This window comes from Conger conger, chromosome 19 (assembly GCF_963514075.1).
Source record: "Conger conger chromosome 19, fConCon1.1, whole genome shotgun sequence".
Lineage (NCBI taxonomy): Eukaryota > Metazoa > Chordata > Actinopteri > Anguilliformes > Congridae > Conger > Conger conger.
The window spans coordinates 21,771,259-21,798,024 of NC_083778.1; the positions used below are offsets into that span (position 1 = coordinate 21,771,259).

The following is a 26,766-nucleotide window of genomic DNA, read 5'->3' on the forward strand; positions in this document are numbered from 1 at the left end:
TCAGCAATCCCGGGGAAAGAATCCAGCCAATACCAATTCAAAAACCAGGACTGAAAACTGAAAAGCTCTGGTTAAGAGCGCCTGCCGAATGCCATTAATGTCATGTAATGTAATGTAAAATATGTATTTATGTATGGATTGAATGTACTGTAAAGGACTTCAATAAAATTATATTTTAAAAAAGATGTCTTCGAAAATACATACATACATCTCGACTTAAAGATTTTAATTTGATTATCATAGAATTTTGTTCATTATTATTATTTTTTTAACCGGCCCATCTTTGTTTGAGAGAAGTTTACGGGGAGAATCCATAGGTAAGGCATTTGCCTCCCTCTGCTGGAAAAGAAATGTAATTACAGGGGAGCAAGTTGGATTGAAAAAATTAAATTACATTTATGTTATTTATCGTTATGTTAAAAGTCTGTATTTTTGTACTGTGAAATACTGTGAAGTAAATGCTGCCCACACTTTACTCTCTACGTATAATAAAGATCTATCGAAACTGTTCGTATTGTATTTTAATTTTATTGACTTATAACCGCACAATTAAACTTTCGAGGTTGAAATGTAACGGCAGAATAAAACTCCAAAATGCACACGGAGTTATCTTTCATTACGTAAATGAAAATAATGTGTAATTACAAATCCTGCCCCAAACACACGCTAAACGCGCTTTCTGAAAACGTCCCTGTTTTCTGAGAAATTTCCCTGAAAAAATCCTCATTTTGGGGGGGATTTTTGGGATTTGGGGGGATTTTGGGGTGTTTTGGGGGATTTAGATCGACATTTGGCGTCCCTGGCTTTCGAAAACCCAGGGACGCCAGATCACTAGTTTTTCATCAAAAACTCCCCATTTGGGGGGTTTTTCTCATAAAATTCCCCGAAAACGGGGGATTTTTTTCGGGAAAATTAGGCATTTTGAAATAATGCATTTCAGAAAACGCGAATTTTCTTTCGAGTTTTCATGCGGGATTTTGACATCTGCCAACCATGAAAATAGATCACACAGATTCTCACCGTCAATAAATAAATACATACATAAATAAATACATTTTAAAAAATTAACTGAGATTAACTTAAATTTTTTTTTTAAATAACTGAGCTCATCTTTGTCCGTCAGTGGAATCAGTGTTGGGTACTTCACATGAGGTGTTTGAAAATGTACAAAAAATGCGAATATCTTTATTTAACTGAAAATAAAATAACGTGGATTTTCAAAACCTGGACCGAGACCAGTCAGATCCCGCTTGGTGAATCTCCACGGCTGGTGTGATATTGATGTCAGACCTTTTTAGAAATTGTAAGCCGCTGCACTGTTACAGGCACGTAGCCGCTGGTATAGTGGCTCCCTCTTGTGGCCGTTCATATGAATAACAGGTAAAAAAAGTGGCTGTTCAGCAGATCAAGTGGGGTTTTAAAAACAACGGCAGCAACAACAGTTTTATGTGAAAGTCCATGTTTTAGCTTGGTCGTCAACTGCATGTGGATGCGGACTGTAAAGATCTACTGATCTTCTTATTGCATATAATTTTATTGAGTAATTACAGCGCAATTAAAAACTTTCAAGGCTGAAGTTTAATGCAAAGCACAAACACAAATATACTTTGAAATGAAAATAAAAGAATGCATTTTCAAGGCACAACCACTACAGTTCATAAAAGAGAAAAAGTGTGCAACTAGTTAGACTGGCAGACTGTCCTTTGCTCATTGTGAAGAAGCAACCTGTATGTAAGTCATTACATCTTTAATTATATATATAAAAAATGAAATAAAACTTTTGATGCAGGAGCAAACAAAACTCTTCCTGCTTGTTACTCTTGTGTTCCTGTGATCTGATCTATCCACTGTCTCACCCTCAGAGGCATTAAGACCACTGTAGTGACAGGTTAGCACTACAGCACCCTCAGAAGTACCCGCAGAGCAGTGCTGCATGGTGTAGTGTAGGGGTTAAGGCACCCCACTTATAAACAATAGGTCGTAGGTTCGATTCCCAGCTGTACTAGTGCAAGATAATTCTCCTTGTTGTGCTTGTGCTTCTGTATGTATCCTGCAGTATAATTGTATATAAAACACATACAATGTGTAAGATAATGTGAATATAAAAGGCTAAGTTTGTTTGTCTGTGAAAGTCCATTAGTGAATTGTGTAGTTTATGAACTCATTAAGGCTAGCGGAGCACTACAGTTGCCGTGGCGTAATGGTATGGTTGCGGTTTCCAGACCACAAGGTCGAGGGTTCGAGTCCACCCTCATCCCATCACTTATGTCTCCGCTAGCTCATAGCTTCTGTCAACGACATCAGACACAGAAACGTTTCGGTGTAAAGGTACAGTTTCTGGGCCAAGAGATATCGGGTCCAAACCCTGTTCTTCACCTTTACTTCTCTTGTGTTTCTGTGGTCTCATCTTCTTCAGTCCACTGAAGAGCAGCTGAAAGCTCTATGACGGAGGTGGCGCAAAGGTAAAGTCTCCGTCTGCAGACGCCAGGGGTCTGGGTTCGAATCTCACTTTGTCTTTATTTCTCTTGTGTTTCCAGCAGCTCATCATCTGCTCCAGCACCCCAAGAAGCAGGAAGGTGGCCATGGCGTTGTGGTATCATCGTTGACTCTGTAGCAGGAGATTGAGGGTTTAAACCCCGTTCATCTTTACGTTTCCGTGTTCTCATCTTCTTCAGTCCACTGCAGAGCCTGCCAGCAAGCTGAGGAGGTGTTGGCACAACGGTGAAGTCCCCGCCTGGCGATGCAAAGGTGCAGGGTTCAAACCCCCCTCTTTGTCTTTAATTCTCGTACATTTCTGTAGTCTCATCCTTCTGTCCACTGCTGCATCCTGACAGAAACCAAACATCATGGTGGTGTGAAGGTAGTGTCACAAACTCCGGGTGCTGCGCTTCAGGGTTCGAAGCCCAGTCCAGCCTCTTGTTTTTCCATTTCTGAGGTCTCACCTTCTTCACTTCACTGCAAGAAAGAGGAAATGAATCAGAAGTCAGTGTGGTGCGGTGGAATGACACTCGCCTGGGAACAGCAGGATCTGGGGTTCGAGTCCAATTTGCACTGCTTTTGACCATCGTCATGTTCAAGTAGTTTTAAAAAATGTAGTGTAAATGCAAAGGACACCGTGGCGTAAGAGATAAGACCGCACCTCGGGAGGTAGAGGTTGCAGGTTCGAATCCCCGAGTGCCGCACCTGAGCAATGTTGGTGGTCCCCAAGGGTGGGGGAGAGACGGTTCCGAAGGGCGAGACAAGGCGGTCCCCAAGGGTGGGGGAGAGGTGTGGCTGTGGAGTGAATGAAGGGGAAGTGGTGAGACCAGCCCCCCCGAAAACTCAGAGAAGACACCGTGGGGGTTATATTGGTTTTTTTTGGCGCGTTGACGTTGGCTGTAAGTAAAAAAAAATGAAAATTGGTCCAGGTCCCCCCCTCCATTAGTGCATTACTACAGACAGTCCCCCAGACTCCTACACAATCAAACCAGTTTGATTGCTTAAAGGTAGAAGTATGTAAGACTGTCTGTAGTAATGCACTAATCTACACCACATGTGGTGCATAGTAAGAGCAAAAAACCCAAGAAACAAACTCATACTCACACGGCTCCTCCACACGGTCAGCTCATCAGCCACTGTGCTGCCCTGATGGGAAGAAGAAAATGAAAATGTAAGTGAGAACAGAGGCATCGCGCCAGCGATTGTTCGGTTTAACGCAACATACAACAAACCTACTGGCTGGCTCAGCATCATAACATAACATAACCAGATGATTTCACAAGAAAATGGCTGTGGCGGCCAGAAGACTATTAAGTAGCTCTCCCGAAATACTTCTCTGGGGATTATGAAAAAAAAACGTCACACATTTCACAAAGGGCCGGGGGAGATGCGGGCATAATGTCCCTCCCCAGGGACAGGGGAGCGAGCGACAGTGAATATGGGACTTATGTCTGTATCCTTTATCTCCGTACACATTCATATCCAGATCCCAACAGACATAATTCCCGTTACCCCATTTTCAAAGTCCATGTTGACAAAGTCAATTCAGTTATCGGAATGAAAAACTCAATATCCACACTCTTGTTATGTACAAACGTCTTTAAATTCGAAAATGCGCTATATGTTACTAGTGAACTTGCTCAAAGGGTTCAGGGTTGGTTTTTTTTTAATGCTAGCCAACATATGTTTAAATAATATGACATGTAGCTATGTTGCTATAGTGGAGTGGAACATTACTTCGCAAACGGGTACCATAGAAAGACAGTCATACATTTAACAACGTGACAACCAGCTATAAAACATTAATCAGCCACGTTACATCCCTGCTTTCAATAACGTAGCTCGCTAAAGTTAACTAACTTGTTTATTTGTTGATAACTATCCAGCTCGTGTTGCATGGAAAGCAAGCCTTTTCTTGTATTCATGCAAACCGTTTCTTGCAAACTGGATTAAATGTACGGACATCGTCAGATATCAACAGTTTGAAATGCTTTACTTTTCAAAGTAAGATTGGAGTTAGCTGGCAGTCGTGACACAGATGCAATATATGAAGCATAGAAGCTGTAAAATACTTATGCATTTACCTTTCTGTAGCACAGTCCGCCGGGTGGAAATGTTTAAAGTTTCAGATCGGAACCACATGGCTTCGACAACGGGAACTTGGGAAATGAAGTCCAACGTCTCATCGGCGTCAGCAATCGTGTCTAGTTATTGACTACATGTCCCACAAACGCTTTCAAAAACGCAAACATTGTGTCACGTGGTTGGATCCTGAAAAACCGTATTTACTGGAGTAAAATGATTTAATTTTTTTCAGTCACGAGAGAAATGGATCACAGATTGTAGCTTCAGTCGAGATAATATCCAATCGCTTCAATCAAATTTCAAAGGGAAATTTGTAGTTGCTCCTCGTAGCCGTTCGTAAGAATAACACGAAGCAGTCGGACATTAAAATAAAGATTAAGAATCGAGAATCAGGGAAGTCTGCCCTCTTGTGGACACACATATGAATAACATCAAATTACTTCTTGTAAGGTGTAGTTTGTCAATGTTGTATTGGCTCCCTCTGGTGGTCATCAGGCAATTTCCTACTTAATCACCCAATTCTTTAGATAACCTAACCAAAAGCCCGAAACGCACACAGGCTTTTATGAACTTTTTTCATACATGGGTACTCACTGAAATATCACTAGAATATTGTACTAATAAATAATAAAAATAAAGAACAAGAATTAAGCGGAGGGGGCAAAAGTAAGTCTTGTGGCGCCCTCTTGTGGACACTCATCGGAATAACACCAAAATACTTTTGGACCAAGTGTTTTGTTTGTACATGACGCACTGGCTCCCTCTTGTGGCCGTTCATAGGAATAACATAAATCAGTCGGTCTTCAGAACATACCCTCTTAAGAAATTGGATACACTGGAAATAAGCTGAAATAATATGTAGATCCAGGTTAATAATTGATCCAGACAATGAGATCCAGGTTAATAAATCTCCATGGCTGGTGCGATATTGATTTAAGACCTTTTAAGTCATGTATTGCACCGTTTGCGGCAGACTAAAGTATGGCGCCCTCTTGTGGACATACACAATAACAACATCAAAGTACTTATTACCAAGGTGCATTTCCTACCTACGAAAGTATTGTAAATCTGTTCCTTAGAAAACGTAACAAAAAGCTCTACACGCACACAGGCGTATTGGGACATCATTATAAATTGAGGCCCAACTTAAAATGAGGATGGTTATGATAACAAATGAGCACTTTTCAGACATGGGTTGAAACTTAAATGTCATTAGAATACTGCACTAATAAAAACATAAAAAAACGTTTAAGAATAAAGAGTAAGCAAAGGGAAAAGTCTGCCAATTGTAAACTCTGCAGTGAGCATTTTTCACTGTTTCATTCACACCCTGAGATCAAAGGGTGTGTATGTGTGTGTGTGTGTGTGTGTGTGTGGATGCTCTTGATCCCGTCAGTAAAGGCTGTATGTGTGTGTGTGTGTGTGTGTGTGTGTGTGTAGATGCTCTTGATCCCGTCAGTAAAGGCTGTATGTGTGTGTGTGTGTGTGTGTGTGTGTGTGTGTGTGTGTGTGTGGATGCTCTTGATCCTGTCAGTAAAGGCTGTATGTGTGTGTGTGTGTGTGTGTGTGTGTGTGTGTGTAGATGCTCTTGATCCCGTCAGTAAAGGCTGTATGTGTGTGTGTGTGTGTGTGTGTGTGTGTGTGTGTGTGTGTGTGTGTGTGTGTGTGTGTGGATGCTCTTGATCCCGTCAGTAAAGGCTGTATGTGTGTGTCCACCATCAGCTCATCACCGTAGCGCTGTCCAGTCCCGTGCAGATGGCTCAGATGTTCCTTCAGGTCCCGGGTGAGAAGTGCGGTCCATTACTGCCCGTCCCTGCTTCTGGTTCTGGTTCTGGTTCCGGTTCCGGTTCTGGGTGGAGGCGGCTGGAGTACCTGCTGACAGTGGACCGGGTCCTGCCTGTGAACCCAGTTAGGTGGGTCTGAGGTTTTCATTGGCTACATGCGTCTGTGGAACGGAACGCGTTTGGTCTGTCACGGACAGCAACGGACCAATCCAGTGCCTTCATTCCTTCTGCAATTATTCATTGTGATATGAAAGTAACATACAAAAAGAAAAAAGAAAAAAACATGAAAATAAAGCATTTTTTTGTTTTGTTTTTTTAATTTAAAATCTTCCCCCACATTTTTATTTTGCCATGCTACAAGAAATAAGGTGTTGGCATGGTTTGTATATCACAAATATGTAGATATCACAAAATACAACATTATGCTTCCCCCCCGCCTCCCCATTTTTAAAAAAATGCAAACATTTTGGCAAAACTAATATCCATAGGTGAAAAATTCAAATATTAAAATAGATTTCAATAAAAATGTAACATGGTAAGAGTAGCCAGCGGCCAGGCAGTGAAGGCCCACAGCCTGAGGGACGCCTGCAGACTGCCCTGCTCTGGGGCTCTGGGGCTCTGGGGCTCTGGGGCTCTGGGGCTCTGGGGCTCTGGGGCTCTGGGGCTCTGGGGCTCTGGGGCTCTGGGGCTCTGGGGCTCTGGGGAAGGACAACAGGCAGGGCAGGGACATTCTACCATTTTCCTGCTTCCATAAACATCTATTCATCTACTTTTATACAATTCCTCTATTTAAGCATCTTTAATGTACGTAAAGTTAGAATATATAATACATTTTACAACAGGGCGCTGAAAGAGTGACCGATGACCGGGACTTGAGGAGGTTCCTGGCCGTGGAGTAAACAGCTTCAGCGTTATATTAATTACTGGAGGAGACAGCACGGGGGTCTGTATTTGAGCAAAAGGTCTGTTGACCCTTTTAACACTTCAGCCACACAAGCCATGCCTGTGTGGTTAAGCTGTGCCTCACTGAAGGCAACACGGGGCAGCAGTATTCTCCGTTACACGTGAATATTTGTCAATATTTTAAATGACACTCATTGGCCGCTTCTTCAGGACACACGACACGTAATCCTGTTAATTTCACGGCGTGTCTTCAGGTCTTCAGTGATGTGTCTTCAGCAAGAGACGCACTGAAACGGGGAAGGGCGTGTTTCTCGCGTGATGAAAAACACAGCTAACCGCTGGTCCATATTGCCTTCTCTGAGGCGGTGTCGTACTCTGTGAGTTATCTGTGCAGATATCGCATCTTAGTGTTACCCAAGGATCTTACGCCCACCTGCATGCGACAGGCAAGGCAAGATGGCACCAGAGGCCACCTTAAATGCAACCAGGACAAAACTAAAAAAAATACACCAAAAAACATGAAAACAATTAGGCCTTTAGGTGACACAAAGTGTGCCCATATTCTTCAGACACTTGAGCGCAAGAGGCGTACCGTAGTGCATGGTTTTGAGGAGACTAGTGTTAGCGGTGACCGTAGCATTGGCAGTAACCGTGAGCAGTGACCGAAGCATTAGCAGTGTCCGTTAGCAGTGACCATAGCATCAGCGGTGACATTAGCAGTGACCGTTAGCGGTAACCGTATCGTTAATGGTGACCGTTACCAGTGACCTTTAGCATTAGCGGTAACGTTAGCAGTGACCGTTAGCGGTAACCGTATCGTTAATGGTGACCTTTACCAGTGACCTTTAGCATTAGCGGTGACGTTAGCAGTGACCGTTAGCGGTAACCGTATCGTTAATGGTGACCGTTACCAGTGACCTTAGCATTAGCTGTGACGTTAGCTGTGACGTTAGCAGTGACCGTTAGCGGTAACCGTATCGTTAATGGTGACCGTTACCAGTGACCTTTAGCATTAGCGGTAACGTTAGCAGTGACCGTTAGCGGTAACCGTATCGTTAATGGTGACCTTTACCAGTGACCTTAGCATTAGCTGTGACGTTAGCAGTGACCGTTAGCGGTAACCGTATCGTTAATGGTGACTGTTACCAGTGACCTTAGCATTAGCGGTGACGTTAGCAGAGACCTTAGCGTTAGCAGTCGTACCGTGGGGAATGAGCTGAGACCTCGTCACTGACATAGCACAGGCACCAGGGGAGCTGAGGGGGCAGGACAGGGCAGCAGGTTACCGTGGTGATAACACAGTGCTGCAGGGTGAGGGCGGGGTCTGCTTTAACTGCCTTCACCGCAATTATGTCCTTCCGTTTCCTCTATTTATTTTGTACATTTGGAAAGAACGCCTTCCATCTTCCACAAGGGTTTAAGAGGAGGTGCAGTGAGAGTGTGTGCGGGGGTCACATGGTGCGGGGTCACATAGGCAGGTGTGTGGTTTGAGCGTGTGCCGGGTCACATGGTGCGGGGTCACATGGTGCGGGGGTCACATGGTGCGGGGGTCACATGGTGCGGGGGTCACATGGTGCGGGGGTCACACGGTGCGGGTCACATGGGCAGGTGCGTGGTTTGAGCGCGTGCGGGGTCACATGGTGCGGGTCACATGGTGCGGGTCACATGGTGCGGGTCACATGGTGCGGGTCACATGGGCAGGTCGGTGCTGTTGTGGCGGGTCTTCCTGGACGTCCCGTCGTCGCGGGGCAGGGCGTTCTGCAGGCTGGACATGGCGTTGGTGCGCTGGATGTCGATGACGGCGTACAGCTCTGTCCTGCGCGTGGGCGTGTGGGGCAGGGGCGTGGTGGGGGTTTTGGGGGTGTGGGGGGTGCTGCAGTCCGACCCGCGCTCCCGCTCCATCTCCACCTCGATGTAGTTCAGCTCCCCGCCCGCGCGCCGGAAGTCGAAGTTGAAGACGGTGGGCGTGGCGGCATCGGGCCGCCGGTAGGGGGCGCTGTGGGGCACGGTCACGCCCTCCGTGTTCATGTAGCAGTGCCCGTTGACGGACGGGGAGCGGGGCTCCTCCTCCTCCGCGCTGTGCCTCCGTGTCTCCCACACGGGCTCCAGGGCCGGCAGGTTCTCGTAGTTCAGCAGGGCGGTCCGCCGCTGGGCCGAGTTGTTGGCGTTGGGGGGCGGGGCCTCGGGCGTGGGAGGGGGCGGGGGCCGCGGGCGGCGGGAGGAGGGGGCGGGGCCGGAGCCGTTCAGGTGCTCGTAGGCCAGCTTGGCGCCCGGCCCCGCCTCCTTGCGTTCGTCGCTGTCGTAGCCCGTGTCCCCGTCGCCCGCGACCCCGTCCAGGCTCCGCCCACCGGCCGGCGAAACAGCGGGAGGCTCCCCGGCCCCGCCCCCCTGCTCTGCAGGCCCCGCCCCTAGTTCTACAGGCCACACCTCCTGCCTCTCCTTGGCCAGTTGCCTCTGCACGGGGGTGGGGCCCAGGACAAACCGCACCCCCGCAGGGTCCAGCAGCACCTGAGGTTCCGCCTCCGCAGGCTCCGCCCCCTCCCGCTCAGGCTCCGCCCCACGCAGCTCCAGTGGGGGCGGGGCACTGTTCCGGCTCCGCCTCTCGTCCTGCATCCCCGCTGTGTTCACGTAGGTGTGCACCTGAGCGGGAGAGAACCTTCATTACACCCCCGTCACCACAACAACCACCACCACAACAAAAACAACCACAACCACCACAACAACAACCACAACCACCATAAGAACACCAACACCACCAACAACAACCACCACCACAACACTAACACCACCACCACCATCACCACCACAACAACCACAACCACCACAACCACAACCACCCCCATCACCACAACGACCACGACCACCACCACAACCACAACAACAACCACAACCATCACCACCAAAATAACCACAACAACAACCACAACCACCACAACCACAACCACCCCCTTCACCACAACAACAACAACAACAACAACCACAACCACCATCACAACAACACTAACACCACCACAACAACCACAATTCTTTAAACATGAATAAGAACACAATAGCCATAGGCAAGAGAGATGGTGTATTATAAAAATAGAAAATTAAAATAGGAATGAGCAGTTGGTTAACTCTGCGTTTTATTTACGTTGCTCTGGAACTACTGTGCCCACAGACTGCAGAGGGCGAAAAAGCTGACATTTAATATTACCACCACTTCACATGCCATTTAATAATGAACAATAAACTCTTAGTACTTCAACATCGCTGTTTCCACTAGATTTAGCTTTAATGACTGTTCTTGGACCTGTTGGTACAATAAGCAGCAGGTGAGGCACTCTCTCAGCCCAGGGCTTGAGCGAGGCGCTGTAGAGGTAAGAGTTACAGCGCGTGTTATAATTCTGTGGCCCCTGGGGGCCCCTCACCAGCTGGTCCGGGGCCAGGAGGGGGTGTGTGGACCCCTCCCCCACCGAGGGCAGCCGGGCGCTCCCAGAGGAGGGGTGTCTGCTGGAGGGCCGGGAGGGGGCGTCCCCAAAAGACGGGTACCGCGGGATACCGTTCGCCAAGGAGGGGACCGCATAGCCTGGAGCTGGGGAGGGGGGGAGAGAGAGAGGGGGAGAGGGCAAGAGAGAGAGCGGGAGAGAGAGAGAGGGTGAGAGAGAGGGTGAGAGAGAAAGAGAGAGAGGGGGAGGGCGAGAGAGAGAGGGCGAGAGAGAGAGAGAGAGGAGGAGAGAGGGAGAGAGAGGGAGAGAGAGAGAGGGAGAGGGGGAGAGAGACAATTTAACAGAATTAAGACAAAATAATATATTTCATATAATATAATAGTTCATATGGCATATGGCATATCAAATGGCATATTTATTGTGCGTGTGTGAGCTCTTACTCGTTGGTGTTCGTGGGGTGAGGGGTATGTGGCTCTCTGGCGCCCCCTGGTGGGCTGGCTCCAGCACCGGCTCCTCCACCACGCTGATGCTGTTGCTGTGCATGAGGTCCTGCAGCATGTTGAACAGCTCCTCCGCCCGAGCACACTTAAAGGCAAAGATCCCTGCCCACACAAAAACACCATTTCCCATAAACCCCAGCACACTTAAAGGCAAAGATCCCTGCCCACACAAAAACACCATTTCCCATAAACCGCAGCACACTTAAATGCAAACATCCCAGTAATCACAGAATAAAACACCATTTCCCATGAGGCCGAGCGCACTGACCCTGGCCTGTCTGGCAGCGGCGGCCGCTCTCGAAGGAGAAGAGGTTGGAGTCGTATCCATAGCGACGCAGGCACAGGTAGGGCCACCTGACGGCGTGACGCTTGCGCGTGTGCAGAATCAGCTCCTCCTCCGTCAGCTCCATCACGCCTGAGCCCAGCTCATTCCCATCGTCATCCACATTAATCACCTGCACACACACAGCCAATCAGAGCACAGTCCTGTACACATACACACAGCCAATCAGAACAGTCCTGTACACACACAGCCAATCAGAACACAGTCCTGTACATACACAGCCAATCAGAGCACAGTCCTGTACACACACAGCCAATCAGAACACAGTCCTGTACACACACAGCCAATCACAGCACAGTCCCTGAAAGAGGGCGAGGGGCCCACCTTGAATTTGCTCTGATGGTTATCGGGGATCGAGTCTTTGTCTGGACAGCTACAGCAGCTACCCATGACTTCTTTAGAAGACCATTTGATCTCTGAAAAACAGTGAAAAAAATACTGCAACTCACACACAAACACACAAACGATCTGGTGGATGTCAGACTTGCATAATCCTTTAATTTATTGTATATTAGCGGCAGGATTTGGGCTTCTTTAAACTGAGTTAAATAAATAAAGCCTAGTCACTGCATGCAGCACGTGTGACCACCAGGGGGCAGAGCCTCCTTACCTGGATCCAGCCATCAGTGTTCCTGCTGCCCTCCCCAGTGCCTGTACCACAGCCATGATTCACCACACCATCACACCTGGAGAGGGAGAGAGGGAGAGAGGGAGAGAGAAAGACAGAGGTGGTGAGTATCGCTGTGCTAGACCGACATCGACACCTCCGCACCCCAGCTGGAGTTGGGAGTGAGAGGGGGCGGGGCTGTGGGACAGGGGGCGTGGCTGTGTGTTAGGGGCGGGGCTGTGGGTCAGGGGGCGGGGCCAGACAGCCTCAGAGGGAGCAGTGTTACGAGGGCTGCTGACAGACACTGTAGTGAGTCTGGCTGCTGTCAGCATGCAGCAGCACGGTGAGGAGTGGTGCCTGCAGCACGGCGTGGGCTGAAACCTACACATGCAGCGTCACATAAACCTGTGTGACTACACACAGCCACACTCACTGCGATCCAACCCTCCCCAGAGGCTCAATCAGCATCAAGCAGGGGTGTGTGAGAGTGTGTCCGTAACGTGTGTGTGTGTGTGTGCTGGCGTGTGTGTGTGTGTGTGTGTGAGAGAGAGAGAGTGTGTGTGAGTGTGTGTGCTGGTGTGTGTGTGTGTGAGAATGTGCGAGTGTGTGTTTCGTGACCCAAATTTCAGGGGCGACTGTAGAGGTGCATACTTGTGATGGGTTGCTAGGTTTCCATGGCGACCATCCCGCGGTAATCCCGCGCAGATACACTCCCCCAGTCACCTGACGGCCGGCCCCGTGCTGGGGAAATTCCCAAATTCCTGTCCTGGCTCAGGGCCCGCGTCCCACAGCAACACGGCGTCCTCCCCCACCCCAAACGCCACTCCTCTCCCCCCACACCCTGCATCTCTCCCACGGGCGCACAGCCAGGACGGGAATTTCCCCAGCAATGATTTTTAATACATTACCATATATCTAACAAGCTTGGGCCATACAAATGTACACATTTTTCATGCCATATTCAACATATTGAATTGAGATAGATAGAGGGAGGGAGGGAGAGAGAGCGATAGATAAGAGACAGAGGGGGAGAGAGAGAGAACGAGCACTGTAATGTGTGTATGTGTGTGAGTGTGTCTAATGTATGCGCGTGTGTGTGTGTGTGTGTGTGTGTGTGTGTGAGAGAGAGTGTGTGTGTGTATGTGTGAGTGAGAGTGAGAGTGAGTGTGTGTGTGTATGTGAGTGAGAGTGAGAGTGAAAGTGAGAGTGTGTGTGTGTCTGTAATGAGTTTGTAATGTGTATGTGTGTGTGTGTGTGTGCGTGTGTATGTGTGAGTGAGAGTGTGTCTGTAATAAGTCTGTAATGTGTGTGTATGTGTGAGAGAGAGAGTGTGTCTGTAATGTATGCGTGTGTGTGTGTGTGTGTGTGTGTGCGTGTGTGTGAGAGAGAGTGTGTGTGTATGTGAGTGAGAGTGAGAGTGTGTGTGTGTGAGTGAGTGTGTGTGTATGTGTGAGTGAGAGTGAGTGTGTGTGTGTATGTGTGAGTGAGAGAGTGTGTGTGTGTCTGTAATGAGTTTGTAATGTGTATGTGTGTGTGTGTGTGTATGCGTGTGTGTGTGAGAGAGTGTGTGTGTGTGTGTGTGTATGTGTGAGTGAGAGTGTGTCTGTAATAAGTCTGTAATGTGTGTGTATGTGTGAGAGAGAGAGTGTGTATACAGCTATGTAAACACACCCATGAGGGTAGGAAAACAAGCCGTACAGCAGATTGTGAGATCAGAGAGACGGCCAGGGAACCGTGTCAAACACATTTATTACATATTTGGGCCTTTTGATATTTTCTTTTCATCTGACAAGGGAAAGCGTGGGCTCAGATCTACGGTGTTGCTTCTAATATCAGGACCAACCGCCCGGAATTCAGAGAATTCCTGCTCCAGCCGGTCTGAGATTCACAGGCAGACGATTAAATTCCTGCACTTAATCCAGAGTTTCAAACGTGTGTTTTACGACCATTTCAGTTTCAAACACCAAAGGGCCGAAATTAAACCAAAATAAACTGGAACAACTTTAGCACCAGATCTCCATAACACAGTGAAAACCTACAGCAAACATTTAATGCCAGTTTTCCCACAATATGCACCGTGTAGACGGATGAGAACTCCCAACCCTGTCCCTGGAAATCTACCATCCTGGAGGTTTTAATTTCAACCCCAATTGGGCACACATAATACTTCGCATTAGCAGCAAGATGAATTAAGAGTGCGGATGCAGCCAGAAGCCACCAGTCCATTCCACCATCCTCCCTGCGGAGTGGTTATGAACCAGCGATAAACACTGATGCTTCACGGTTGCTTTCTCTGACGGGCGAGCACCAGGCTACACAAAGGGCCATGGGAAACAGTGTGGGGCGTTTTAACCCAGGGGCAGAGGGCAAGTGACTCTACTCTTCAAATTAAACACACAAAATGCAGAAAGTGGATTAATTAGGACAATTACCCTGAAGCAACCGTGAAGCATTAAATTGTGAACGTTTCACGTGGCACAGAGAGGTAACTGCCCTTTTTAAAATCTGCCTCTAACTGACCGTGGTCTGGGCTTCTCCTGATACCAGTTTACTGAACTTTTAAACCGGCAGGCCTGCCCAGCAGTGTGGCCTCCATTTGCTTAACGAGTTCAGGAGTTTAGTGAGAGGCAACAACACTCCACAAAATGGAGGCTGGAAACTATGAGCAGAGAGGCGTGTGTGTGTGTGTGTGTGTGTGTGTGTGTGTGTGTGTGTGTGTGTGAGTGTACACAAGCACTCACACACACCCACCACACTCCAGTCACGACACCCACACACAAACAGATCTGGGAGAAATTTGTAACAATGACAACAACACACTCGCAGTGACAGAGAGACAGATACAGACAGACAGACAGACATAGAAACTCTCTCAAAACAGTAAAACATTCTCAAGAATGTTCTCTTTACTGATGAGAACAAGGGTGAGGATCCTGAGGTGGATTCACCCTCCGTGAGAGAATCCTACAGGTTTCCTCTCCCTCTCTCCCTCTCTCTCTCTCCCTCTCTCCCTCTGCAGATGCCTGTCCAACCCCAGCCGAACTCACTGACTCACACAGTGAGTTATACATGCTGGGAACCATTCCGTGCCACCAGAGGTCATTTTAAAACGTTATATTACCTTTCTAAGAAATCTTAATTGTGTAAACGCAGTACTGGAAACGGTGAGTCAGGAGCAAGCCCTCTAACGAGGGCTGAAGTACGGAAGCCAAATTAACGAGCCAGTTTACAGGCGTCAGCCGCCATTCTGCTCAAGAGATTTTCCTCCCTGCAGCTGAAACAGGTCTATTTTCGGCAAAGTCACAGTCATATAACAGGACTGTGCTCATAAATGTTTAGTGCCAAATTGAGTTCAATTGAAAATTGAATTGCCATTGCAGACCCCTCCGAGCAAGCTAACATGCTAACACTAGAACTCACTGTAGACCCCTCAGAGGGAGCTAATATGCTAAAGCTATAGCTCACTGTAGACCCCTCAGAGCAAGCTAACGTGCTAATGCCATAGCTCACTGTAGACCCCTAAGAGCGAGCTAACATGCTAATGCTATAGCTCACTGTAGACCCCTCAGAGCAAGCTAACGTGCTAATGCCATAGCTCACTGTAGACCCCTAAGAGCGAGCTAACGTGCTAACACTAAAACTCAGTGCAGAGCCCTCAGAGCGAGAGAGTGAACCCAATAGCATATGTGTGTGTGTGTGTGTGTGTGTGTGTGTGTGTGTGTAAGGCCACAGCAGAGTGTGAGTGTGTGTGAGTGTGTGTGTGTGTGTGTGTGTGTGTGTGTGTGTGTGTGTGTGTGCGTGCATGCGTGCACTAAGTTCACTGTGACATGGGCTGTTAGGCACAGCCCTGTACTTATGGGCAGAACAGTAAGTAAGAGTCTCATAGTGGTGAGGCCCAGAGTTAGCCTGAGTCACAGGGCCGAGGCTCCCTCGTACGCCCCCCCCCCTCGTACACCCCCCCTCCCATACGGTCCCCCTCGCGCCCGAGGGCCAGGGCGGCTGACGGCTCCTGAGCGCGCTCCTCAGTCTCCCGCCCCAGCCTCCCGGCCCGGCGCACACGTCTGGGACAAACCTGCAATCAGCCAGCGCCGGCCCGCTTCCCAGGGCCGGACACGCCCGCCGATTCACACCGCCCCGGCCTTCTAATCCCCTAATCTGTGTCACCAAAATACCCTGACAGCCTTACCTCAGGCTCAATCAGCACTTTCACTGCAGCCCACACTGGTCCAGGCCCGAAATAAACACTCGCGCTCACGCTCACTCGCACAACAAAAAAACAAACAGAAAGTCACGACGTGTTCCCAGCCCTCCCTTCCCTCCCGGGTGGGAATGGGTCTCATTCCTCCGGGAATCTGAGAGCTCAGCGAAGCGCCTGCTGAACTGCACGGACGCGGGAGGTCAAAGGTCAGGAGGACATTTCCCGTGCACGCAGAGAGACGTCAGGTGACAGACCAGAGGAGTCACTGCCACTCAAAACCTGGAGGAGTTGGGGGCATCCCAAAACCACAAAAACAAATGATCCTCCTTTCCTCCACTCATCTCCTCAGGGCTGTAGTCAGAGAGTACCATCTGAATAAAACTACAAGTACCATCAGCCCCCACTTCCCTGTGATGGGGGTGGGTCAGGGGGCTCCAGGTTTGACACTCAAGCGAGAACGGTCATAAACTTAAAAGCCCTTTTCAACCGCACAAATAAAATAAAGACTACTCATGGGAAACTCATGAGCAACATGAAGCAGACTAAAATTAATTTCTCTCTGGAGACACATTTTTCTTCCCCTGCAGGAACCCGAGACATTTACTCCCCATTTACAGACCGATGCCGACGCACTAATCACTGCCTTCATACCAACAGCTGATCACAGTCTCTGCAATGACCCACCCCGTCTGTCAGCATCTTAAACTTTATAAATGAATGGCAGCCAAATTCCCAGAGACGGATTTAAAGAGATGGACCGAAAATAATGAAACAGTTTAGTGGGTATTGTGGGAAAAAGTTTTCCATCTAAATATCAGTCAGGAGGGAAGACGTCTCCCATACAACGGTAGGTCTGTACATACACTCTCTCACACATACACATTCTCTCTCTCTCTCTCTCTCTCTCTCACACACACACACACACACACACACACACACACACACACACACACACACACACACACACACACACACACACACACACACACACACACACACACACACACACACACACACACACACACACACATATATTCTCTCACACACTCACACTCCAAATCCCTTCCCTTCCCTGCTCTTGCCCTCTAGGAGGCATTCTACTTCAAGCAGGGCCCGTTGCCAGGCAACCCCACACTCCTATTATGGCCAGTGGGCCTTCTCTCAGGCTGCCCTGAAGAGTGCCTGAACTTTTGGCCATTACCATACAGAAAGTTTACTCCAAGGCCCCCTGTGGATTGGGCACCGTGGAGGGGCCAGTGTGGATTGGGCACCGTGGAGGGGCCAGTGTGGATTGGGCACCGTGGAGGGGCCAGTGTGGATTGGGCAGTGTCGAGGGGGCACTGTTGATTGGGCACCTCCAGTAGAAGTTTGGGGTGGTCCTGCAGGTGCTCTTGGCAGGTCTCAGTCCGCTTGGCGGGTGCTGAGTCATGCTGGCCGTGAGGACTCAGTGAAAGGCACGTTCTTAACGACGCTGGAGAGGAGCCAGAAACGCACAGAGGGAGCGGGGCGTGGGGGGGGGGGGGGATTGACTGACAGGTGAGGCGCGCTCCAGCACTGCCGGGGCAGAAGATGAAAGGCAGAACCGGTTCCTCAGGATGACATTTGGGCTCATTAGCTCCCAGGCACCGCCCACGCCTCCGAGGGGCCTGGGGCCACACGCGCCCGGGAGGAGCACCTGCCGCACGCGCCTCCACAACGCCTCCTCCTGCCGCTCCTCCTGCTGCTCCTCACGCCTCCTCCTGCCGTTGAGGCAGGCCCGTTACCTGCACAGGGCCAGCAGGGGGGGGCGCAAACCCAAACACAGCGGGTGCCAGAAGGGATCCCACACTCCCACCCGTTCAGAACAACCCACATGGAGCAGACTCTAGGAGCAGGGTTCAGGGTTCATGAACTCCATCAAATCCAAACCCAGCCCTGCTTTTCCTTTCCCTCTGGTATTTATCTTAACAATTAGTGCTGCTGATTAGCCAGACTGTTGATACCTGACTCCCAGGTAAAGGGAGGGTGAACACACCTGACTCCCAGGTAAAGGGAGGGTGAACACACCTGACTCCCAGGTAAAGGGAGGATGGATAACCAGCAGTTCTCAGCCCTGGAGGACCTTGAGTTGCTGATCCCTGCACTACAATACAGCTCAGCACCAGGAGTCCTCAGACCAGCAGGAGCCTGGCTGTTTGAACGCTGCCAGGCTGGTGATGCCGCAGGTACGAGGGGAGCCTAAAGCACGGAGGGCTGGGTCACCGAATGGACTCCGGGCGGAAACGCTCCGTTTGCCCGGATCAAAACGTCCGAGGCCCGGGAACGCCAGGACTCCTGAAGCGGCTGGTTCTGATGTGTGCGGAAATCACACCGTGCTGTTCTGGGAGCCGGTGTTTACGGCACTCATAAAGCCGGGGGAGTGACCGCAGGGACCTCCAGACCAGGCCCTGCACCCGGAGAACGGCAAACAGCCGTCTGAGCAAACACAGCATCGCAGCGCAGCCAGGCTGCGGCCAATCAGACGGGGCCGCCACGCGTCGCCCAGATGACTTAGATTAGGACGCTGGAGAGCGGTCCGTCGGCACCCTTCAAAGGCCGCTCCTCTCCTGGCTTTAATTTAGGAGAGGGCCCGTTTCACAGACTCAGATTAGGCCTCGTGCTGGACCCAATCCGGTACGGAGGGTATAAATCGAGCACCGAGTCATTTGTACGGAGAATCTGCATTCAAAACATAATTTAGTCTCGGACACTATTTATTGCTCTATGCTGCCTGCGTGTAGACAAGCATCAAAATCTCGAGGTCCTGTCAAAGGTTCAATTAGACTTTATCCGTTTATCCTGACAATGTGTAAGAACCATCTCTCTCTCAATCTCTCTCTCTCAATCTCCCTCTCTCAATCTCTCTCACTCAATCTCTCTCACTCAATCTCTCTCACTCAATCTCTCTCACTCAATCTCTCTCACTCAATCTCTCACTCAATCTCTCTCACTCAATCTCTCTCACTCAATCTCTCACTCAATCTCTCACTCCCGACAGAGAGCTCAACAGCCCAATGACTCCTCAGCGACTCGGCCGTTTCTCTGTTGCCGGGTCGGTCCTGTTCGCCTGGCGGTGCTGCGCTCTCGCCCGAAACCTGGAAATGCCAGAGGCCCCAAACGGCAGGCCGGAGCCTCTCCCCGAATCAGTCTCCCCGTCTGAAGGAATGCACGTCGTACACTGTGGAATGCAGAGCTATTTGCTCAGCAGCCACACGCACGCACGTGCACACACACACACACACACACAGACGCACACAGACACGCAGACACAGAGAGACACGCAGGCACACACAGGCAGACAGACAGACACACACGGACGTTGGTCTCCCACCCCTCGGAGGTCAAAGGGACGCACAGCTTCATCTTCACCAGGCTCTATGACACCACACCCGTTCCGCGCGCTCAACCAATAGGAGCGGAGCGTTTAAAATGGCCGCATAGCTACGCCGTATGTACGCCCCTCACTCCCACTCCCACGCCGTGTAGAAACACTTCCACAGAGAAACACATTCCACACTCACACGCCTACGTCGTGTAAAAACACTTCCACAGAGACACACATTCCACACTCCCACGCCTACGTCGTGTAAAAACACTTCCACAGAGAAACACATTCCACATTCCCAGCCACAGTCCAGCTTGGGATATTTACTCCAGCCGGCATTCCGACACTCCACTGATGGAGAAGCGGAATGGCTGTCAGGCAGAGCTCACTGTGCAGCCCGCTGTCTGCAGAGTGCAAGCCTGGGCCAACACACTGCCCCTCTGCCCTCCTGCCCCAGACACCTCCTGCCCCAGACAGCCCATTGCCCTACTGCCCGTGCCCCAGACACCCCACTGCCCCTGCCCCAGAAACACCCTGCCCCAGAAGCGGGGGGGGGGGGGGGGTCTGACCTCATGGTCGCGAGGAAAAGCAGAGGCACAGTGAGTGATTGAAAAGGTGAAGTAATGAGGGAAATCAAAACTTGGGCTTGTGAAGACAGAACAACGCCATTGCGCTCTTTGTGACACTCACTCACTCACTCACTCACTCACTCACTCACTCACTCACTCACTCACTCACTCACTCACTCACTCACTCACTCACTCACTCACTCACTCACTCACTCACTCACTCACTCACTCACTCACTCACTCACTCACTCACTCACTCACTCACTCACTCACTCACTCACTCACTCACTCACTCACTCACTCACTCACTCACACAAGCCTGGCGTCAAACGCACGTCACATTCTGAGAACTACGTGCAAGCAAGGGCCTTTAAGAGAGAACTGACTCACTGGGCAAACAGAAGGCACGTTAACCAGGCAATGCAGAAAGGGCCAACAGGATACAAATCCAAAATGCACAGGGCATGGAGCCGTCCTCCACGTCGACAGACCCTAAGCCCCAGCGAGGAGGTGTGCACATTAGGACAGGGCATGGTGACTGCAGGTCAGGTGACTGCAGGTCAGGGGACTGGAGGTCAGGGGACTGGAGGTCAGGGGACTGGAGGTCAGGGGACTGGAGGTCAGGTGGTATGACTGATAGAACTACTGCTTCAGGAAGCACAGCCACAGCGGACTGTGGGGTGGCTGAATTAGCCTCAGTTTAGCAACAGCACACCTGGTTTCTGCCATATCAACCTCAGTGTGAGGACACACACCCTGCATCAACCTCAGTGTGAACACACACACCCAGTATCAACCTCAGTGTGTGAGGACACATATATACACGCACACGCATCAACCTCAGTGTGTGAGAACGCACACACACCCACAAACACCCCGTATCAACCTCAGTGTGAGGACACACACACACCCACAAACACCCCGTATCAACCTCAGTGTGAGGACAGACGCGCACGCACGCACACACACACACACACACACACACACACACACACACACACACACACACACACACAGGCCTCATATCATGCTCAGTGTGAGGGGACAGAGCTCAGTCTTACTGTGCGATGTGGTTTTACCCTGGGAAGCCAGCATGCTCTGAACCCGCCATGGTAAATAAGGTTTTAATATAAAGGAGGCCCATGGGATCCCCTCAGACAGCGTGACCATGATAAGACAGACCGAGCGCGGCAGCCAAGACCAGGCTCGGTGATCTGATTCACAGCGTCTACAGCCTAAAGCACAATACATCAAAGCGCAATTCCAGAAAACTCCCAATTTATCTGCGCCCTACTACTCAAAATCTAAACTTGAAAAGGCCCATATTCCCAGCTGAAACGGCATCGGGGAGTATGAAAGAATAGGAAACGCCGAACAGCACGAGTTAAACAAGAGTGGACAGGAGTGAGTGAGTGTGTGTGTGTGTGTGTGTGTGTGTGTGTGTGTGAGTGAGAGAGTGTGTGTGTGTGTGTGTGTGTGTGTGTGTGTGTCAGAGGCGAGCAGCGAGAAAGATGCTCAAATCTACAGGGAGAGACAGTGGGAAGAGGAGAGCATGTTCGCAGTGACACTCACTAAAGCCCCAGATGCAGTGACATGATGCAGTGACTCACACAAGCCCCAGATGCAGTGACATGATGCAGTGACTCACACAAGCCCCAGATGCAGTGACATGATGCAGTGACACTCACACAAGCCCCAGATGCAGTGACATGATGCAGTGACTCACACAAGCCCCAGATGCAGTGACATGATGCAGTGACTCACACAAGCCCCTGATGCAGTGACATGATGCAGCGACTCGCACACGAGCCCAGCACTGCATGCCTGCGTTGCTCAGCTGCATGGACTTTGATCCTGGCCAGTGACCGCCTGGAGAGGGATTCTTATGAGAGGAGTGTGCCAAGCCTAATTATAGCTGGGGAGCCAATAATATGGATTGTTCCGTTTCAGACCTGATGCGAGCACACTCAAAGATGGAACGGGCACAGGGCTTAAGGCTCATCACGATCAATTAACCTGGAGACATCATTTTCACCGCAATTAAGGCATATTTAACACAACAGGGCCTCTGCACACTAAAATGAAATGCTCCTGTAGGCTCTGCGTATGCAGGCTAGTCTGCGTTATCATGCTAACGACCTTTCTTTAGTAACCAGAGCAGTGGAAATGCAGGACAGCACACACGCTCAGACGCTTGTCTTTAAGGGCTCGTGGGAATAGGAAATGAGCACTGAAGGGGCGATAAATGCAAAAACTCCATGTTCCGTTTTGATAAAATAATAAAACGCGTAGACTGGATACCGTCCGGCCTCCACAACGGATACACACACAATGCCCTATGCATTCCTCCTGTCCTGAAAAGGCAGTCACGCTGTTTACAAAGAGAAACGTCCGAGATATGGGCACTTCACCGCCCACCCAATCCAGTCGCCGGGTTCAACGACGTGTTCTGAAGACGCGGGACGAACTCAGTGACCACACGGCAGTCGTGTGACCAGTTTGTGTGCTGCTTCACGGGGTGACATGATATTTTTCCATAATCCATCTTTCGCATACTTTGACACCTTACTTTTTTTTTTTTTTTTTTTACATGTTCAAACCAATTTTATTCATTCTTTCATTAATTCCCTCACCTGCAACATATCAGTAAAGGTTTAGAGCAGGGGTGTACAACTCCAGTCCTGGGGGGCCAGTCAGCGAGCTGATTTTTGCTCCAACCAATAACCTCAACTTATTTTTCTGACAGCTCTAGAAATGATGCTGGTTCAGTCCTGTACTTGACCAGAGTACAATCCTTGGGACACACTTGCAGTCCGCAGCTGTAGCTGGTGCATATACAAATGACTGATCGAGATATGATTGAGCTAATTAAGTCTATTAATGGCAGAAACGGATGGGTCCTTGTCGTGCACCCCTGTGTGAGGGTCAGATGCTGAAGTGGAGGCATGAAGACCCCTGATGTTGGGCAGAGAAAGATCCAGAGAGAAAGAGAGAAAGCCATTATCCCTCCATAACCAGGGGTGGGCGATTCCTGTCCTGGAGGGCCCTGGCTAGATGAGCTAATTGACTGCATACACCTACGCTGGGTTCACTCGTAGATTAAATCATAGTAAAACGTTTCATATTAGGGACACAAAAACAGCCTTTGACTGCCATTCATGTGGTTACCAAGGAATGAAATTAACTAAAATGTCAGATGGCATAAATGTTAAGTAAGCTAATTAAGTCATTAATGCCAGAAGTTGAAAAACTGATACAGTGGTTCCCAAACTCGGTCCTATATGCTGGTTTTCTTTCCAACCACGATTGGAATCGCAGAACTTTAACAAGCTGTTAATTGTTCTAAATAATGTGCTATTGATTTGTGATGCTCTGAGGGATTATTTCCCCTCTTTATCTACATTTTGTCAGACATAGCTACACATGCCATGAAGAATAAGACTCCCATGACTGGATTGTGCTATTGTGCTATACTGCAAACATTTACAAAAAAGGTAACTTTTAGCAAATGATAGATGGAGGTTAATCAATGGGCTCATAATTAGGTTGCTGAACACATTTTTCATTACATTTATCAACACAATGCAGGTTTGGCTTTGTTTTTTAAATTCTGTCTCATCTTCCAGGTGGTAAGTTTTTGTGGCAAGGTGAGTAAAATTTCACCAGTCAGGAGCCTATTGATTCACCACTGTAATTTTATCATTTATCAGTTAAAAAGAAGTCGCCTTTTTATGTAACTGCTGGAAAAATAGCACAATATGAATAGGGGAATGCATGGCACGCATAGCTATTTCTGTCATAACGTGGTTTAAGAGGGTGAATAAATCCCAACATCAATTGCACATAATTACGAAAAACGAACAGCTTGTTAAAAGTTCTGGGATTCCAATTGTGGTTGGAACGAAAACCAGCATGCACAGGGGGGCCCCAGGACCGAGTTTGGGAACCAGTGGTTTTGTTATATTGGCCGAAAACATGGATAATTAGCTTTTAAGGAAACTCCATGAATGTTAAATATAAATTACATGTTTTTCAAGACTGAAACTGAACTTCGATAAACATTTGAATGAACACTGCTGGCTAACTTAAATGCACCCACAAAACAATGAAATGCTCGTCAATCTTAGCAAGCAAGCTAGCGTAATATAAACATAGCAAAAAACGGTATTTGGCCACTTTGCTAGCAAACAGGCTGAAACTGCGTTTTCTTCAACAACTTTGACTAAGTGGTAAATAAGTTGGCGAGCGTTAATGAGACCAGAAAGCGGTCTTTACCCGCTTCTTTGGTTCATTTTAACGTAGTTTGTTGACAAACTTACAGAGCTCCGGTAAAGTTAACTTTGATAACTCACTTTGATGGTTAGCTAGCAAGCTAACAACTCATTTTATTAGTCTAGCTAGCTAAGCTAACATAGTTAGCTAATGAACAAACGCTCGGCTGGCGCAGTGATTCATTGCGCTTCCAAGATTTAGAGAATTAACCAGTATGCCATCGACTTGATTTGCATAGTTTGGGCTAGTTTAACTAATATAGACAACCTGGTGAAAGTTTTGCGGTGAAAGGGACCAGCGCTGGTCTCTGAACAGCCTTCCCACCGAACAGACGAGCCACAGAGTGCACAGTAAATCTGTCATGGACCCAGCCAGCACACTGGACGGCGGAGAAAAACATGCACTTACAAACCCAACAAACTGTTCAGATTACCTCAGTAACTTAGCATGAAAACCCCAGTTCAGTATTTCAGTTCAATTCATTCAACTGCGGTTATACTTACTGGAGGAAAGATGTTTAAGGATGGAAGTACAATTCCTGTGGAAAGAGTGCACAGGACCCCTTGTTTTATGTACTTTTCGTGAGCGAAATCCCTTCTCCTCGGAAAAGGAGTGGGGACCAAACTCCCGTCTCTTCTCTCTCCAGCCCCGTTTCAGAGCGCCAAAAAACAATCACAGAACTTCCCAAAAGGACTAATTTTACTCTCCAGAAGCCAATTCAAAGTTTGCAGTCGCTCCCGGAATATCCTTTGTGCCTCATACTTTGTGCAGTAGAAGGTAGAAGTCCGCCTAAATGTTTGTAAACAGTAAGCTAAACCACGCCAGTTGTTCCCGTACTCGCCCTGCCTGTAAATCGCTCGATCTCACAGCAACTCGAGTTCTGGGCCTCGATCCATCCCGTCTGCGTAACTGCATCCGGGTCGCTGTACGCTTCAAAAGTTGGGCTGTGTGCCGTTTCCAGGATTCCAATGTAACATTTCATTTACCGTTAAATGTCTGACCGGACTGTGTAACTATTTTTTGTTTCCATATCGCTTATCTTTAAACGGGACGATATGTGTGAAAATTACTTGTAAAACTTGCTCTTCAAAACGGTTACTTACAAATATATGCATGTTTTACTTAATGATTTGTACAAGCCACTGCTCAAAAAATTTTAACTTTACTGCTCGTTACACTTGGAAAGTTGGGAAAGGTTTCAAGATGTAATGTATGATGCTTCCCTCTCGGATAATGTGAGCATAAACTGTCCCTGTCTGCTGCACTGCCTTTTTACTGCCTACTTGTACTGAAAATACCAGTAGCCCAGTCCACACATAAGAGTCATTAATAGATGTATTTTCTTCACACAAAATATGACTGAAATCCGCATGATGGCCAGATGAAAATGCAGAACCACAAACTAATTGTGGCCCCAAAGTGCTTCAACAGAAATCACAATCACAACTTAATTGTGCGGTCCAGGGATGCTCATGCACCTAAATTACTTCATAGAGCCTAAATTACTTCAAAGAGGGCGTTTTCAAATCAGCTTACCTACTATCGAGGATACAAGTCGCACAATACTAATATACTCAATAGTCGGCAAGTGAGCTGTGAATGTCTTTGCCGAATGTTATGAAGAACATGTACATCAGCACTGTATCTACTAATATATCTCCGCTTCTGAAATATCACAGACAGTCAGATCTTTATAGGTTTGGGAATGTGTTATTTGTGTGTTTTTTTTGACAGCATGGAGATTTAAAGTGAGCAATGTTAGGAGAATCTTGTGGTTTCGGCAGAATTATCGTTTAGCTTCCTTTAGCATGTGCCCACACCCTGTCTCACACTTACTCATTCACTTCGGAAATTAAGGTGACCAGCAAATCCAGGTAAAACAAGGTGTGTTTAGGTGGAAGTACCAGCACACCATTTCTGTACAAACTGTACAAACCTTGGGTGTCATGGGAACGGCCTTTCGCCAGTTAGTATAGTCTGAATCATCGTGAGTTGCTGTCAGTTGTTTCAATAATTGAACAGTTGTAGACTCAAATGCATTATTTGGAATAATTTTTGCTTCACGCAAGTGACCTAGTTTGAGACCAGTGCTGGCTTTGGGACTACAAAATATTGAAATGTTACATCAAGTTTCACAAGCACAACCACAACAATGTAACTGTGGACATTTTCCCAATGGCTAATTTCAGATGGACTTTTGAACACTGGCTTTAAAAATGGATTTGCAGTGAGGGCTTGAGTGTGGGTGGGTGT

General features: G+C 48.5%; 1 protein-coding gene and 1 long non-coding RNA gene across 4 annotated transcripts; both read right to left on the minus strand.

Annotated features, from left to right (window-relative positions):
* Window positions 1-2,772: 2,772 nt before the first annotated feature.
* LOC133118799 (uncharacterized) lies at window positions 2,773-4,638 on the minus strand. Its single transcript, XR_009706443.1, has 4 exons — window positions 4,563-4,638; window positions 3,583-3,624; window positions 3,140-3,375; window positions 2,773-2,955 (listed from the first exon to the last, which is right to left on the minus strand). It is a non-coding gene; the product is annotated as an uncharacterized LOC133118799 (long non-coding RNA).
* A 1,759-nt stretch (window positions 4,639-6,397) lies between these two features.
* Window positions 6,398-25,506, minus strand: LOC133119006 (fibroblast growth factor receptor substrate 2-like). 3 transcript variants are annotated; one of them, XR_009706471.1, is made up of 8 exons: window positions 25,017-25,506; window positions 12,135-12,210; window positions 11,849-11,940; window positions 11,450-11,636; window positions 11,122-11,283; window positions 10,664-10,827; window positions 8,454-9,890; window positions 6,398-6,460 (listed from the first exon to the last, which is right to left on the minus strand). XR_009706471.1 is itself a non-coding variant. In XM_061229358.1 (7 exons), the coding sequence occupies exons 3-7, from the start codon at window positions 11,912-11,914 to the stop codon at window positions 8,940-8,942; spliced, it is 1,530 nt and encodes a 509-aa protein (XP_061085342.1). In that variant the 5' UTR covers window positions 11,915-11,940; window positions 12,135-12,210; window positions 25,017-25,506; the 3' UTR covers window positions 6,686-8,939. The 3 variants fall into 3 exon arrangements, 1 of the variants encoding a protein (XP_061085342.1); XR_009706470.1 differs by lacking the exon at window positions 6,398-6,460 and adding an exon at window positions 6,686-8,018 and having other exon boundaries at window positions 8,169-9,890; XM_061229358.1 differs by lacking the exon at window positions 6,398-6,460 and having other exon boundaries at window positions 6,686-9,890.
* Between the last annotated feature and the right edge of the window lie 1,260 nt (window positions 25,507-26,766).